General features: G+C 48.4%; 1 protein-coding gene across 1 annotated transcript; it reads left to right on the top strand.

Annotated features, from left to right (window-relative positions):
- Positions 1 to 9,119: 9,119 nt before the first annotated feature.
- LOC144179990 (uncharacterized) lies at positions 9,120 to 10,166 on the top strand. Its single transcript, XM_077708403.1, has one exon. It carries the CDS (start codon positions 9,120 to 9,122, stop codon positions 10,002 to 10,004), a length of 885 nt encoding a protein of 294 aa, XP_077564529.1. The 3' UTR covers positions 10,005 to 10,166.
- The last annotated feature ends 6,053 nt before the right edge of the window (positions 10,167 to 16,219 follow it).

The raw sequence follows: 16,219 nt of genomic DNA, 5'->3' as shown, positions 1-16,219 counted from the left end.
GCCTTAGAATTTCTCACAAAGCACACTAGGGGAAAAACCGGCGCTGCAGCCGCATGTAACCATGGGAATTATGGGAAAGTATACTTTTCCTTTTTGCATGTAATTGGTTGGCTTGAAACGTTTAACGAATGGCAAAATATGTAAAGTGCTGCAAAATCTACGATAAAATTGTTGATTTGCATAGATAGGGAAAAAAATGCTGTAGCATTAAAATCAAGCGAATTTTCTTTTTTTTTTTTGTTGTTTCCTTGTGTAGCTCGATGGTTAGGTGAACGTGCGATCGTCGGGGACTTTTAAGGGCCAATCCAGCTATTACGAAATCTTTTACTTACGCAATATCTCCAGACGGCGCATTTAATGGTTTTATTGTTCTGTTAAAAGAATGAATGACCAGAGCAGTGCGCAAATGTGGTATACATGCGACAAACGCGTAGCTGACCGATGCTCCCAGACGACTGCGTCGGTGTCGATCACCGTGCTGCAAACGCTTCCGTCCTACTGTCCGTCCGTCCGTCCGTCCGTCCGTCCGTCCGTCCGTCCGTCCACAAACATGTATAGTAAGGTGAATGCCCGTTCTTCACAACCTGATTCAGAGTGTTTTCTTGGCTTCGGGAAACAAAGCACTCTTGCGTTCAGGTTTTCTAAAAAAAGGAGCCATAGGATGGCAAAAAGCACATTCAAACATGCTGCCGTGGTGTTGTAGCAAGTTTTCAATTAAACCCGCCGCAGTGGTTCAGTGGCTAAGGCGTTGCGCTGCTGAGCACGAGGTCGCGGTTTCGATTCCCGGCCGCGGGAGCCGCTTTTATGATGGAGGTGAAAAGCGAAAACGGCCGTGTGTACGAGATTTCGGCACACGCTAAAGACCCCCAGGTGGTCAAAATTAATCCCTAGCCCTGCACTACGGCGCGCCTCATCGCCTGCGTTGCGTCGGCGCGTTAAACCCCACAATCAATCAATCAAGTTGTCAATTAAATCCTATGTAAACGTCCCAAGTCGTGATCCGGAGGACAATGTTTCCTTCTGTTTAGCCGTCCAACCTCAAGCCTATCAGATTTGGAGTTCACAATAGAAACGTTAGTTGTCTTTTTTATTTTATTTTATTTTTAAATCTGTTTCCGCTATACTCTAAATTCCCCCATCATGATTATTACAGGTGTGAGCACCACGCTCAGAAATTCGCAGTGCCCTTAGCAGTTGTAAAAATCTTTGTGCCATAATTTTTGTGTGATAAATGATTAGATATTTTATCACAGAACCAGATGCATGACTTGCTTCCGCCTAAATGTTTCTCCGTACTAACGTGACTACGAACGCATTAAAATGGCTCCGTCCCCCACTTAATGGAGCATTCACTTCCCTCAGGAAATCGGTCTGGCTGCACAGTTAGCCGCAGTTGGCAACAACACACACTGTAATATCGGCGGCCAAGGCCATAAAAAAGCAAGCACGCATGCTCAAAAGAATGCAAAACAACTGCCTATTTATCCACAGGGTAAAAGACACCTTGTCGCAAAGCACTCGTGGCAGACAGTGCCAAACTCCTACCATACTAAGGTAAAAACAAACGTAGTCTCTTAGCCGTGTTCGTGCTGACACCACCATAAATCATCAAATCTATTTCGCTCCCTCGAGCAATGTTTTGCCACAATTATTCTTCCAAGAGAACATTTTGATAAAGGTTTATATTTGAACGAAACAAAAATTCACTCCTTTCATAAACATTGCAAGACTAATTCTAAACAGCTCCTATAAAATATCGAGACTCACACACACACACACAAAAAAACTCTTTTTCCTAACCGCAACTTTTGGCTTCGGTCGCCTGTGAAGTGTGGTATCGCTGCATTTCGACTAATTTTAATATCTTCAGCATCGCCCCATAAGACCGCCAATTAAGCAATACGGAAGAAACGCTGCGGCGTTCCGCATCAAGAACTCGGGGCGCACGTAAGTCGACAGCGTCGGCCTTGTGCGACCATCAATCTCTATTTTCTCCTACTCAAACCGCCAGGTGTGCAAGCTCACAAGCTTTTCCTCCACTCTCTGGGTTCTCTGGGAGCGGTAATGACCCACTGTCTTTCACCCTTCCTTATTCCCTCTGCGAAAACGGCAAAACTGACTCAGCCGTCGAGTAAAAGGACGCTCGCTCTGTTGCTTAGGCGTCCTTTCCTGCTGTGTAGTCCTGTGGGAGTGAGTACCCAGCAGCACCGACACTTCGGTTGAATTTTCTTGCTTTCTGTTACTTTTGCTCTCGTCAGATGGTTTAGTTAAAAGGGACAATATAACATGTAGAGAAATTCAGAATAATGACATCAGAATTATTTTTCGCTGAAAAAGAAAACGATGTGTCTGAGGCAAACACAGAAAATAGAAATTTAGGTCAGCGCAGTGCTCGTGGTCCTGTGTCCGTCCTTGTCACTTTTGCGCTGCCCTTTCGATCATGTACCAACACCCCTAGTATACATGTTACAACTCTTGATAGTATCACTTTTACTGTTTCTCAAAGAGTGCCGTTTCTTCCGGTCTTTTGTCCTCAATTTCTCAGTTTTTTCGCCGAAAAAGAAATGCTGTTTGTACACACTGTGTTTTTCTCGCGAATTGTGTGTGTTTTCGGGGAGAGATATTATCGACCTCTTTTATTTTGAAAACATTTCACAGGGGTGCGTCCTCTCTATGAAACGCTCTCCTCGATTTGCAACAGTTTTATTTGCAACAAACACTCATGAAGATTCTGTGGATTCAAAGACAAACTTTAAAATAAAGTCAGGCCAAAAAGAAAGAAAGCATTACAACGCAAGGACGCACAACAAATTGGGTGAAATACAAGCTGTGCCGGTGAAGAAAAATCTGGGTGAGGTAGTTGCAAAAATAATGCCGACAATCACCATGGGACGAGAGCTGTATTTACACTAATTGTGCCTCTATCTATCGACGGCACTGCCTCCGAAGTTACGTCTGTCGCGATGGGCAATCAGGAGAGATAACTGTATAACGCGAAAAGCATAGCGTTATCCTGATAATTGATGAGTGTATTGACAATAGCTTTTTCTTTGGGTATGGCTAATAATGAGTCGCGGAAGTTTTTAATATCTAAAAAAAACTCTTCTTAGGCACATGTCATGCTCTGTTCTCCAACACCACCACTATGGAGTGCCCTGGTTAGTGATAGGTGCATCAGTGTGAGGGGGTTACGGACCACGTGCTGCATGCTGTGCCGGCATCTTGAGGGGAATATGTGTGGTGGCGTCAGCACCCATGTTTCCACGGGAGGCTTTTCTGCGTGCGCATTAGGTTTAGGCAACCGCCAAGAACGAAGAATTTAGAGGCCGTTAAGGAGGCCACAAGAAGAAATATCCTAAATGCACCGGTCAACGCGAGACGTTGGCCCCACTTTTGTAGTGCAGGGCATGGAGCGGGGAGCTTGGAAAAATCAAAAAATAATGAATAGCGGAAAAAATGCGATGTGATGACGTGTCTTCCGCGGTGAATTGCATCGTAAATTCCGCTGCGCGTCGCAGGTTCGTTGCTCCCTTCCAGGTGAAAAACACGAGAGAGGTCGGAGAAGATGTCGTACCATATACGCACTCTGTGGATGCTTTTATTACTGGAGTGATATGCCACCCTTTAACGGTTCGACTGTCAGCAATTTCCAATTGGTGACGAACCTTTCCCAGTGTGCCGCGTAAAGCTGTGGCACATCGTCTGGTCAGGGTGTTGTAATGTAAACCCACATGAAATTGGTCAAAATTATAACGTACTTTTTTAATGGTATTCTCTGACCAGACGCCGAGTGAAAGCTGGCTGTCGCTGGAGATGCATTATATACGAGCATTGGAACCCCTCAACTGACCGTGTAACTCTCAACACGACTGCAGTTCGGAATAAAAATTTCGGCTCATGTATATAAGAAGCGAGGTATTCCTGCACAACCGCAGTTCCGGGCTTGCAGTATTTAATGTGGTGCGTAAAACCCTGGGAGGCCGGGCTTAGCCTTGCATTGCTTTTTCCTGACGTAGCTTTATTACGTTCGTTCTGTGAATAGAATTAGAAACTTCCGCAGAAACTGTCAGTACGAGTCTTTAGCAGAGATGTAACCTCATAACTGCAATGCTAACAACGTGCATGGACCAGAATGTACATCGTGCGAGTTAGGATATAAGTCTATTGCGTGTGCTGCGTTGAGTTGGCAACGTATATCACCGGTACCCAGCGAGAGCGAATGGAGGGAGGCAGACGGCTACACTCTTAGTCGCGTCCCGGATAGCGTCCTATTTATATGCGGTGGGCAGCCTCAATACTGTGATATAAGAGGCCCTGACAGACTTCTTTTCCGTGACAAAACCTGAGGTGGTTACAGCACGCTTATATGCTGCGCCAACGACCCGTGTCATGGCTATATACTAGCGGACAGCCTGACGCCAGAAAATAAATAAAAAGAGAGGGGCAATAGTGAAGCTCCGAGCGATATGTGTGGCTTGTGGCGCATGCGCGTATTCCCGCTCACACAATGGCCCGCAACGTTCCTTTGCGGCGGCCGACGACACGCGCCCGACGACGCGGCGAAAGCAAAAAAAAAACATTAAAAAACTTGCGCGCACATGCGCAGTAGGAGTGGAAAAAAGTTCGCGCGTGGCAGTTGTGGTCCGGTGATTTGTCTTTAGCGTGCGTGCGCAGTATGGAGTAATTTCAGCGCGGAGCAATTTGGGGTCCTGCGCTTTGACACATGCTCTGTATAGTTCATACTCAGTTCCGAGCGCTCACACTTTCTTGACCACGTGTGTGCACCGAAATCAGTGTAACAGGGGAAGCAACTGCAGTTGCTTCTCCTGTTACACCGACCCTGTTACACCGCCCACCGGGAACGCAAGCCAAGCAGCGGCGCCACGTCAAGCAGGCTGGTGTGTGTATTATGGGCATAGCCCGGTTGAACACGAGCGGATAGGTAAGTCCCTGGATTTCTTTTTTTACGAGGGGGGGGGGGGGGGCGGGAGCGCAGACTGTAAGAATTTGTGTTTGCAGACAATGTAGCAAGTACAGTCGCGTGCGATTTGAAGGTAATCGCGCGAGCGTCGACCGACCACGACGATAACGCCCCCACGCGGGTTGTTTTAGTCCGCCTGGTTCCTGGTTTACGCATTCTTCTCTCCCTCTGTCGCTGTTTATTCCAGCAGCCATCACTCCAGCAGCAAAACGAATAACCCCTTCCTCTTTTTTTATCGCGCACCCAGCGACGACGTCCCAGTTGTATTTTACAGCAGTTCTCAAAAGGGTGCGCATAAACGCATTCTCGGGTAATACTGGACATTTATAACAATGGGTGCTATCGTTGCTCACGATAACCAAGAAGAAAACCCACGCGTGATTGCAACCACACAAGATCACCACAAAGCGGAAAGGGTGGTTTACTAGCCGCGGGAGTGATCACTGCTTGAAGGAACAGTGACCGAGAGAGAGGAGAATGCATAAACTAGGTCCCAGTCGCTTCGAAAAAGCCCGCGCGGGGGCGTTATCGTCTTTATCGGTCGAAGCTCGCGCGATTACCTTCAAATCGCACGCGACTGCACCACGAAATTATGCCTTTTGGGTCGTCGTAAGAAGCCCGCGCCAAAACCATTCTCCGATGCCCGGGATCGTACGGTAAATTTGACGTTCTTATAGAGAGGATTCGGTTTCCCAGTGCGGCGGCCGTTTTGGGATCCAGGAGAAAAACGAAAACGCTTGCACATGTGGGGTACTTCCGTTGCCGTAATGAGTATACCGTGGTGCCATAAAGAATTTGCATTTTTACACGCGTCCCATTGTCAAGGTCAAGGCACATAAAACACAGTTTGAATTTTGTATTTTTCAATATTCTATGGCCACTGCTTGCCATTTTCGGTAAAAGTAGCAAAAAGTTATAACGTTTTATCGTAACTAGGTTTTCGCGTCGTCGTTTCGGCTAGTGAATTTTCTGGCACGTTGAGTAGTCTGGATCCTGTGGCGATTTGGAAAGTTTCTTACGGTGCGTTTAAGTGGTAAGGTTTTCACATGAAGCAACATTCACGAGTAACACGAGCCCCCATCTTGCTGTGTTCGGCACGGCTGTCGTCTGTCTGGAGTGTCAACTCGATGTTTGCAGAAACATTGGCAGCGCGGCAGCGCAAACGTGGCGCGGCGCCGGCGTGGAGGTTGCTCATAGCGGTGGCTTCTAATGTTATTACTCAGCCTCCTGTAAAGACGTTATACAGGAGGCTATGGTTACAGATGCGTTGGCTGTTGGTCGGTGCGCGCAGTTTACCTATGCTTTAGCAAAAGATATTGCTAGCAGTTTTTTTCGACCTTTGATAAAATGTTTTGCGCCGTACTATTGGTGGAAATTGTTTCATAAAAAGAAACTAGGGCACATTACCCTCCGCGTGTAACAGCGAACAGGGTTTTTTTACGACGTCCAATTGACGTGCCGGCGTCAAATAAAATTATGCCAAAGTTTCCTCGCACGCCTTTGCACTGAAAAAGCGCTCGGCCTTCCTATGTATATAAAGAAAACGTCCTTTTGGAGAGCTTTTGAATATAAAGCAGTAAGAAAGAAATAATTGCCTGAACTACAGCGATGCACTTGCCTGATTTATGATATTTTCACATATCTGCTAAGGTGTTGGTGATACTTCTGCTGCGCCCCTACAGGCTATACTGTTTTACCGCCGATGTTCCGTATTTACCCGTGAAAACATTATCAGTTGTCCTAACATAAGCAACATTACTCACGCTAACATGCCAGTGATTACGATTAGCGAAGTCGGAATTCAATCTTTACTTAACAAACTAAAAAACTCTTCTGCTCCGGACCACCTCGGTTTCAATAATAAAATACTAAAGAATACTTCTGATGGTATCTATCGCATCTTGTCCGCTCTTTTTTCACAGTCCATTTCATCTGGTGCAATTCCTGAAGATTGGAGAATAGCAAAAGTGACACCCATTTTTAAATTCGGCAATTCCTTATCACCACTCAACTACAGACCGATATCAATAACAAGCACTATTTGTAAACTTCTCGAACACATCATCCACTCACAGGTGATTAGCTACTTAGAAGAACATAATATCATCTTTAAATACCAACACGGGTTTAGGAAAGGGTATTCGTGTGACACTCAGCTCGCTGGTTTTATTAACGATATTCACTCTTCCGTTGACGCAGGGCTTCAAATCGACTCAATATTTCTAGATTTTTCCAAAGCTTTCGACCGGGTACCTCACCACAGATTGCTAATCAAACTTACACAACTTAATATCCACCCTCTTGTAATTGCATGGGTTAAAGATTTTCTGTCATCAAGGGTTCAATTCACATCTGCTAATAACGTTAATTCTTCTTTCGGTCAAGTACACTCTGGTGTTCCTCAAGGCAGTGTCCTGGGCCCTTTACTTTTTCTAATTTTTATCAATGACTTACCTAATTGCGTTTCTTCAAGGATCAGGCTGTTTGCTGATGACTGTGTTATTTACCGTACAATAACCTGCTCTACTGACCAACTGGCCCTCCAAACTGACCTTGACTCTATATCTACTTGGTGTTCCACTTGGTTAATGTCGTTGAATAATTCTAAAACTAAACTTATGTCATTTACAAACCACGCATCGCGCATTCAAACTTCCTATTCCTTAAATAACACAACTGTTGAGCTAGCAGACACCTACAAGTACCTGGGACTTAACCTGCACTGTGACCTGACATGGAATCATCATATCGACATCATTCTTGCATCCGCCAACCGCTCATTGGGTTTTTTAAAGCACAGACTAAAACATGCTCCATCTAACCTCCGCAAACTTGCATACACAACTCTCATCAGACCTAAAATTGAGTACGCATCTGCCATTTGGGACCCTGACAAAGCTTACTTAGTTGACAAAATTGAATCCCTTCAAAATCGTGCCGTTCGTTTCATCTTTTCAGATTATTCACGTCATACCAGCGTCACGGCTCTAAAACATCGCGCATCTTTACCTATCCTATCAGATCGACGTAAACTGTCACGTTTATCATTGTTTCATAAACTGTACCATCACTCTTCTCTTCATCCTGATTTCTTTTCATCGACACCGACCATCTTTCCCCGACGGGACCATGCCTTAAAAGTGACACGTCTAAAATGCCACACTTCCAAATATTCACAATCCTTCATACCTCGCACAATTGTGGATTGGAATGCCCTACCATCTCACATTGTAAATTTTACAGATCCGACCAAATTCCAAGAACTTTTACACACTTACTTCGTATGTTAACTTTACTAAAAAGTGCTTTTATAGGTTCTAGAGTTCCTTCAAGATTTTGTTTGTTTTTCCTTCTTTCTTGCTTTTTTTTTTCCTCACACCCACTTGTATTTATTTGTTTGCGTGTTTACGTGCTGCTAGTATTCTTTTTTTTTCTCGTTCTCAATGTATCCTGCCCCCTATGTAATACCCTCCTAGTGAGGGCCTTTAGGGGTATTTTTGAATAAAAAATAAAAAAAATAACGCCACCATTTTGTACCTGGTAACTTTTTCAACTGCCGTTTCTTTTCTTCACGCAGTGCCAACACAACAGAATGCTACCCGTAACTCGAGGTTTTTGAAATGTTTCTAACGCTGTTTCCATTACAGTGCGACGAAATCCCAGAAGCAGCAGCTCCCGGGCCAAAGATTGCTGGGGGGGATTCTACAAAGGCCTTCTACATCATCGGAAGTGGTGTATTTCTACCCCCTCCTCTTCCCTTTCTCTCCCTGCGATACATATGTGGTGCAGGCTGGGAACCTCTTTCCCTCTCACAGGCACCTCACCTCACCTGGACCATAATTGAAGCCCGGAGAAAGTACTTTTTCTTTGTTTGGTAATATATTATGTAGCGGCAGCTCCAGCGACATCGCTGGATCGAGCGCCGCTCCTCGCGCAGCAGCCCGATGGACATGGACACAGGCTGCGTGGCCGCGCGAGCGCACGAGGACACGGGGGTCGCACTGGTGCTGACGAAAATAGAATCTGGTTTTGCCTTGCGACGAACGGTCGTCCTGCCTGAGGCTCCTTCCTCTCGCCCGACATAGCGCCCTACAATTGGTGACCCTACCGAACACGCCACCGAGGTTAATGTAGAGCCATGTCCCTCGACAACCAGGACTCAACCCGTTCGCGAGAAGACGGCGAAGCAGTCTCAGCCTTGACCGTTCGGCTTCCGCAATTCTGGGAGCGCCACCCGACGACCTGGTTTCTGCAAGCAGAGGCGCAATTCCAGCTAGCTCGGATCACCTCTCAAGAAACCAAATTTCTCCACGTCGTCGGAGCCCTTCCGCCGACAGCCGCAGAGGAGATCTCCGACATCCTCACTTCGTTCAACCACACCCGCCCCGCAGCGCCTTACGACCAGCTCAAGGCTGCACTCCTGGAGCGCACAGCTGCTTCGGAACGCACGCGCATCCAGCAGCTTCTCTCCTCCGAGGAGCTCGGCGACCGCAGGCCAAGCCAACTGCTACGGCACATGAAGCAACTCCTTGGCACGCATTCTCACGCCATGGATGACACACTGCTGCGTGAGCTCTTCCTTCAGCGCCTACCTTCCAACGTCCAAATGGTCCTCGCCACTGCCGCAGCGATGGACCTGCAGGCACTCGCCGCGCTGGCAGACAAAGTCATGGAGGTCGCCACCCCCTTTTCTCAAGTGGCCGCGGTTGCATCGGCTAAGCCTCCGTCTCCTCCCTGCCCCAGGAACCCCGCTTCAGCGTCCAGTGAGTCCGCCGCTTCATCTAGACTCGACAGCCTTTGCGATCGTCTAGAGAAGATCATCGTTGCCGCAACACGCCGCGATGTCTCGCCGCAACGTTCCCGTCAACGCCGTCGCTCGTCGTCGCAGCGACGGCGCCCAGAGCGCCCACGCAGTGAATCGCCTAACCCGGGCATTTGCTACTACCACCGGCGTTTCGGCGCTGATGCCCGTCACTGCCGTCTGCACTGCACCTGGACGGGAAACGGCCTGGCCGACCGCTAACGGCGACAAGCGATCTCGGCCCAACACAGGAATGTCGCCTCTTTCACGTCACCGACCGCACCACCGGACAGAGGTTTCTCGTGGATACCGGTGCCCAGGTTAGCGTTTTGCCCGCTACACGCTCGGATCGTGCTTCTCGTGCCACCTCGCATTTACAAGCAGTGAACGGCACGCGCATACCCGTCTACAAGCAACGCTCACTCACTCTAAACCTGGGGCTCCGCCGAGTTTTCCGGTGGGTTTTTCTCGTCGCCGACGTTCGCACCGCCATCCTCGGTGCCGACTTCCTCGCAAAACATGGCCTTCTCGTCGACCTAAAGCGGCAGCGTCTACTTGATGCTACCACACTCCTCTCAGTGCAAGGTGTGTCAGCGGAGGCAGCCGCTAATCTAGCACCATCCTGTGCTACAGTTGCCGATGAACCGTTCGCCACCTTGCTGCGGGACTTCCCAACCGTGACAGCACCACCTGACTGGACTCAGCCTGTTCGTCATGACGTCCGTCATCACATCATCACCACTGGCCCTCCCGTTTTCTTTCGACCACGGCGGCTTGCGCCTGACAAGTTCAAAGTCGCCCGAGCGGAATTCGAGCACATGATGGAACTGGGCATCATCCGTCCATCATCCAGTAACCATGCATCACCACTGCACATGGTGCCCAAGAAAACTGGTGACTGGCGCCCCTGCGGAGATTACCGGTCCTTGAACACCAAGACCGTTCCTGACCGCTATCCATTACCCAACCTCCAAGACTTCACCGCCACTCTCCACGGGGCCACGATATTCTCTAAGATAGACTTGGTTCGTGCTTACCACCAGATTCCCGTGGCAGAAGAAGACATCCCCAAAACTGCCATCACAACCCCATTCGGCCTGTTCGAATTTCTGCGCATGCCATTTGGACTCCGCAACGCTGCACAAACATTCCAGCGTTTCATTGATGCCGTCACACGAGGGCTACCGTTCGTCTACGCCTACGTTGACGACATTCTGGTGGCCAGCACATCCCTGGAAGAGCATCTGAAGCATCTTCGCCTTCTCTTCGAGCGTCTCGCTGTTCACGGCATCGTCATCAACGTCTCGAAGAGCGAGTTTGGTGCCACTGCCCTCGATTTCCTTGGTCATCGTTTGGACGCCACTGGCATATGTCCACTCCCCGCCAAGGTTCACGCAATCATCGACTTTCCCAAGCCAGCGTCAGTGACAAAGCTCCGCCAGTTCCTAGGGCTGGTAAATTTCTACCGCCGCTTCATTAGGAACTGTGCCACGCTGCTCGAACCTCTCGACAGGCTGCTTTCCACCAAACGGTCATCCACTTCACTTGATTGGGACGATGCTGCTGAAAGGGCATTTACGGCCATCAAACGCGCTCTCGCCGACGCTGCACTGCTGGCTCATCCAAATCCGAACTTTCCGTTGGCACTCATGACCGACGCGTCAAGTTCTGCCGTCGGAGCTGTCCTTCAGCAGCAAGTTAAAGGTGCATGGGAACCGCTAGCGTTTTTCTCCAAGCGCATGACTCCGGCTCAGACACGATATAGCGTTTTCGGCCGCGAACTGCTAGCCATGTACCTCGCTGTTCGTCACTTCAAACATCACCTCGAAGGACGCACGTTCACGATCTTCACTGATCACAAGCCGCTCACGTTCGCCTTGAACCGCCCTGACACCCTCTACACTCCACGAGAGGTGCGTCAACTAGCATACCTCTCGGAGTTCACGTCCGACATCCAGCACGTCAGTGGTGTGGCCAATTCCCCTGCAGACACACTGAGTCGCATGGACGATGTAAATGCTATTTCACCAGGAACGCTGGAAGCAGTTACCGACCCGCTTGACGTACAAGAACTGGCTACGACGCAAGCCAACGACAACGAGCTCTCCCGTCTACGTGGAGCACCTACCGCCCTCAACCTTGAAGATGTACCGTTTCGTGGTGTGACCATCGTCTGCGACACGTCCACAGGTGTTCCTCGACCCTTCCTACCTGCCTCACATCGTCGCCGCATGTTTGACGCCATACACAACATGGCCCACCCCGGCATTCGGGCATCTCAAAAGCTCATTGCGTCCCGCTACGTTTGGCCCCGTATGAACGCTGACATTCGAGACTGGGTACGAGCCTGCACGCCGTGCCAGCGTTCAAAAGTCCAACGCCATTCCGTTCCCCCTGCCAAGCCATTCCTCAGGCCCGATGAACGTTTTTCTGTCGTTCACATTGACATCGTTGGCCCCCTACCCCCTTGCCAAGGTTACCGGTACATTCTAACCTGTGTTGACCGGTTCACACGTTGGCCCGAAGCCTGCCCTCTTCCCGACATCACGGCCTCCACAGTAGCTTCAACCTTTGTGTCTACCTGGGTGTCACGCTATGGATGCCCTTCCACCGTTGTCACCGATCGCGGCCGGCAGTTCGAGTCATCCCTGTTCACCGAACTACTGCGTCTTCTCGGAACGACCCGTCTGCGAACAGCTGCGTACCACCCGCAGTCGAACGGCCTTGTGGAGCGCTTTCATCGACACCTCAAGGCTTCACTCACTGCACACGGCTGCCCCACCGAGTGGGTCCAACGGCTACCACTGACGCTTCTCGGAATCCGCAGCGCGTACAAAGTGGACCTCTCGTGCACGTCTGCTGAGCTCGTCTACGGTACACCTCTGCGTTTGCCAGCGGATTTGTTCGACGAGTCTCCGCAACCTGTCCCTGCAAGTGAATACATTGATAACCTACGAGAGGTTTTTCGACACCTTCGGCCTCAGCCCACACGCCTTGCAAAGAACTCGACGACTTACACGCACCCTGACCTCAAAACTGCCACGCATGTGTTCGTGCGCTACGGACCCGTCCGAGGACCACTGCGCCCACATTACATCGGCCCCTATCCAGTCGTTCAACGTCACTCGACTACTTTCGTACTGGACATCAACGGCTCTCCAGACACCGTGGCAATCGAACGCCTGAAGCCCGCGTACTTCGAGCCGCCCGAAGTCACTTCATTGGAACCTGCTCTGCCCCCTTTAACAAGACGACCTCGGCGTGTCCACTGGAAACATGCTTGACTTTTTCGCTCGTCACTCCCGCTCCTCTCTTGGGGGGGAGCCCTGTAGCGGCAGCTCCAGCGACATCGCTGGATCGAGCGCCGCTCCTCGCGCAGCAGCCCGATGGACATGGACACAGGCTGCGTGGCCGCGCGAGCGCACGAGGACACGGGGGTCGCACTGGTGCTGACGAAAATAGAATCTGGTTTTGCCTTGCGACGAACGGTCGTCCTGCCTGAGGCTCCTTCCTCTCGCCCGACATAGCGCCCTACAATTACATTAGGACATGAGGTATACCCGTCAGCTCTAGGCCAAACATTGGGCTTTATACAGTCAGCAGCCTGCAAAAAAGATGAGTTTCCTCCCTGTTCAGCAAGCTGCTGAAAATTTCATAAATTAAAAAAATAATTTTATCTTGACAGGTCCTTATTTGCTCTTCCACAAAAGAATATTTTCATTTGTGTGTTCCATAAGGGCACTCTGCTAATTTTTGTATTTGTTATTTCAGTATAAGTATTTCGTGTTCGTATTTGTATTTTTGATATCAAATAAAAAGAAAACATCGTTCCTTCGACATGGTGTCATTCATGTAATTTTAATCTCACACTTGTGCATGCTCATGAATTCGAGAATGACAAAATACTTAAAATTTACATACCCAACTCAGCTCTCTGTTAACGTCCCAAGCTCGTATGAGTAGACTATCACTTCAAGATCCGGATAGGTTTAAGGTATGCAGATATTTGCTTTACAGCTTTGCTTGTAACATGGCATTATAAATATAGGGAGTTTTTTTTTTTAATTCGTGGTATGTGCATTGAAGCCTGATAGATCAGGTGGCAAAACACTGAGATTATAAAGGTAAAACCTCATTGCATGACAACTGAGGTCATGAACGTGTTCCAGAAGTGCACAAATCACGAATGTGTTATTTCAATTGCAGCCATTGTAACCCATTTATTGGTGGCATTGTTTTATGCGGTCTAAACTTCAGATGGACATGTGCGCGTTCATTACCAAGTGCAATGGTTTTGGGTGAACGGCCTTGAAAATGTTGAAAATGCTTAACCGCGACCTTGCGCTTCCACGTACAATAATATAACTCGTTAATAACGGAAGCGCGAGTTAAATGAGGCCACTTAAAAAAATTGCAGGAATTAAGAGAATTGTCTACTAATGCTCAGCATTCTTATGGCGCTTCTCTTGAGTGTGAGTCTTTTAGAGCCAAATTTCTTGATTTTTCTAAGTCCTGTCCGTCCAATTATCTCCATTTACACTATTATAACGATCACAGGTGTTACTTGCGCCAAATCTGCATTTTTTTGTAAATGAAGGGCGTTACACGGCTCACCATTTTCCGTACTTTTTATATTTTTCTTGGTTTTTCGTTTTTCAAAATTATGTTCGGCCAATTCTCTCGATCTACGCTATGATAACGATTACAAGTGGCATTTCCGCAAAATCTGCATTATTGTGGAAATGCAGGGTGTTATACTGTTCGCCAGTTTCCGTTATTTTTTTATATTTTTTTTAATTTTTTGGTTTCTCATAATTTGGTTCGACCAATGATCTTTACGATATTATAACGATTAAAGGTGGAACTTCCGCGAAAACTGCATTTTTTTGGAAATGCAGGGGGTTACAAGTTACACGGCCGAGCGCCTATCCGGTCTGCGCGAGAAAATGCTAAGATATTCTTTGTGTGCTTGCGATCCCCAATTCTTCAGGCGACGCAGCAATTCTGCTGGCGTCGCGACACAATGTTATATAGAATGAGTAATTTATTATTGGTTCATTACATTACCACAGACGTAATTTACTACCGCTCCCTCTTACAAAAATAAAGGTGAAGGCATGTAACCGCACCATCAGAAGAGCTACGACGAGCAGAAAAAATTCAGTACACCATTTAATGCTTGGTATACTTGCCACTCGTGACCAAACAGCTCTTATGTTCAGCACGACAGTGTGCCTTACGTGCTAGTTATTTGCATGCATTGTCATAGGAGGCACTTTCCGCCAATGGCCAAGAATACTTTTGGTTACAAGGCAGAAGAACTGTTATCAATTCCGTTTTTATCGATGGAATAAATCACCGCATGGCGCATCATACTGTTGAAACGGGCACACAGCATGACAAAAGGTTTCCGCTCGTAACAATGTACTTAAAGCCCTCCAAACCGTAGTATTATGCCTCTTTGGTAGCGTGATTCGAAAACGGTGGTCTAAAGAAAGTCACTCGCAGCGGAATGTGTTATTTAAGACTCCTGCTTGACGCGCAACAGCATGCAGAATACTTATAAGCCCATGTTTGCACCCCCCAGCAACCCGTGGGTCGTGGAGCAGTGGTTATGATACCCGCCTCTTCATGTGTTGTAGTAGACCCAGGTTCGAGTCTCCGTAGGGTTGTGTGTATGTGCCTAAGTGCGCTTTGTGTGTCTCGTGTGATGTAACATGTGTTAGAGCATTCGTCACGGGATGCTGACGTTGACCTGGCAATGCGAGCAAAGAAAAAAAACTGGATAGACTCAATTCTGGCCGATTGGCTGGTCTTTTTTTTCTTTTTTTTGGTGGAAAGCAACAAGGCCGCTTATTTGAGGGGCCGTATGATTTGGGGACCACTTCGTAAGCGGGAATAGATTAGCATAACGGGCCACGTAAAAAAATTACGGCCAGTGGCCTGCCGAACACACGGCCCGGTGTTTAGGTGGCCCGCTGGTTAGGTGGCCCGCTGGTTAGGCGGCCCGCTGGTTAGGCGGCCCTCAATATGGCCGCTTAAACACCGGGCCGCGTGTTCGGTGGGCCGCATGTTTGGCGGGCCGCTTGCGCGCGAGGCCGCCTGAGCCGCCGCTTTATAAGTGGCTTTAAAATGACGCGGCGGCCCGCCTGCATGCGGGTCGTATAACCAGGAATTGACTAAGAGTGTACCGCAGGGTGGCGGCCAATGTCATGATCACCGAGATTTGCGCGCAGAAAAATCTTAACACCTTTGATTTAGCATAATTGACGGCGGCGACGTACAATACGCCACAGTTAGATTCAACTGCTTATCAAAAATGCCTATAGCACGACGCGTATTTCACTAAACACCAGAAGCGATTATTTTTTAACAGCAGATATTTCCAGAATAATAATAAAGGCGGCCGATACGCTCGAAAGAGCCCAGCGAAAATA

The sequence above is a fragment of the Haemaphysalis longicornis genome, unplaced genomic scaffold (assembly GCF_048455015.1).
Source record: "Haemaphysalis longicornis isolate Haplotype H1 unplaced genomic scaffold, Haemaphysalis longicornis Haplotype H1 scaffold_4, whole genome shotgun sequence".
Taxonomy (NCBI): Eukaryota; Metazoa; Arthropoda; class Arachnida; order Ixodida; family Ixodidae; genus Haemaphysalis; species Haemaphysalis longicornis.
Note: the sequence above shows the minus strand (reverse complement) of the source record. Positions and strands in the feature narration are given on the sequence as shown.

Coding starts and splice junctions, on each gene's coding strand:
- LOC144179990 (XM_077708403.1), top strand. CDS start 9,120: ATGTCCCTCGACAACCAGGACTCAACCCGTTCGCGAGAAGACGGCGAA.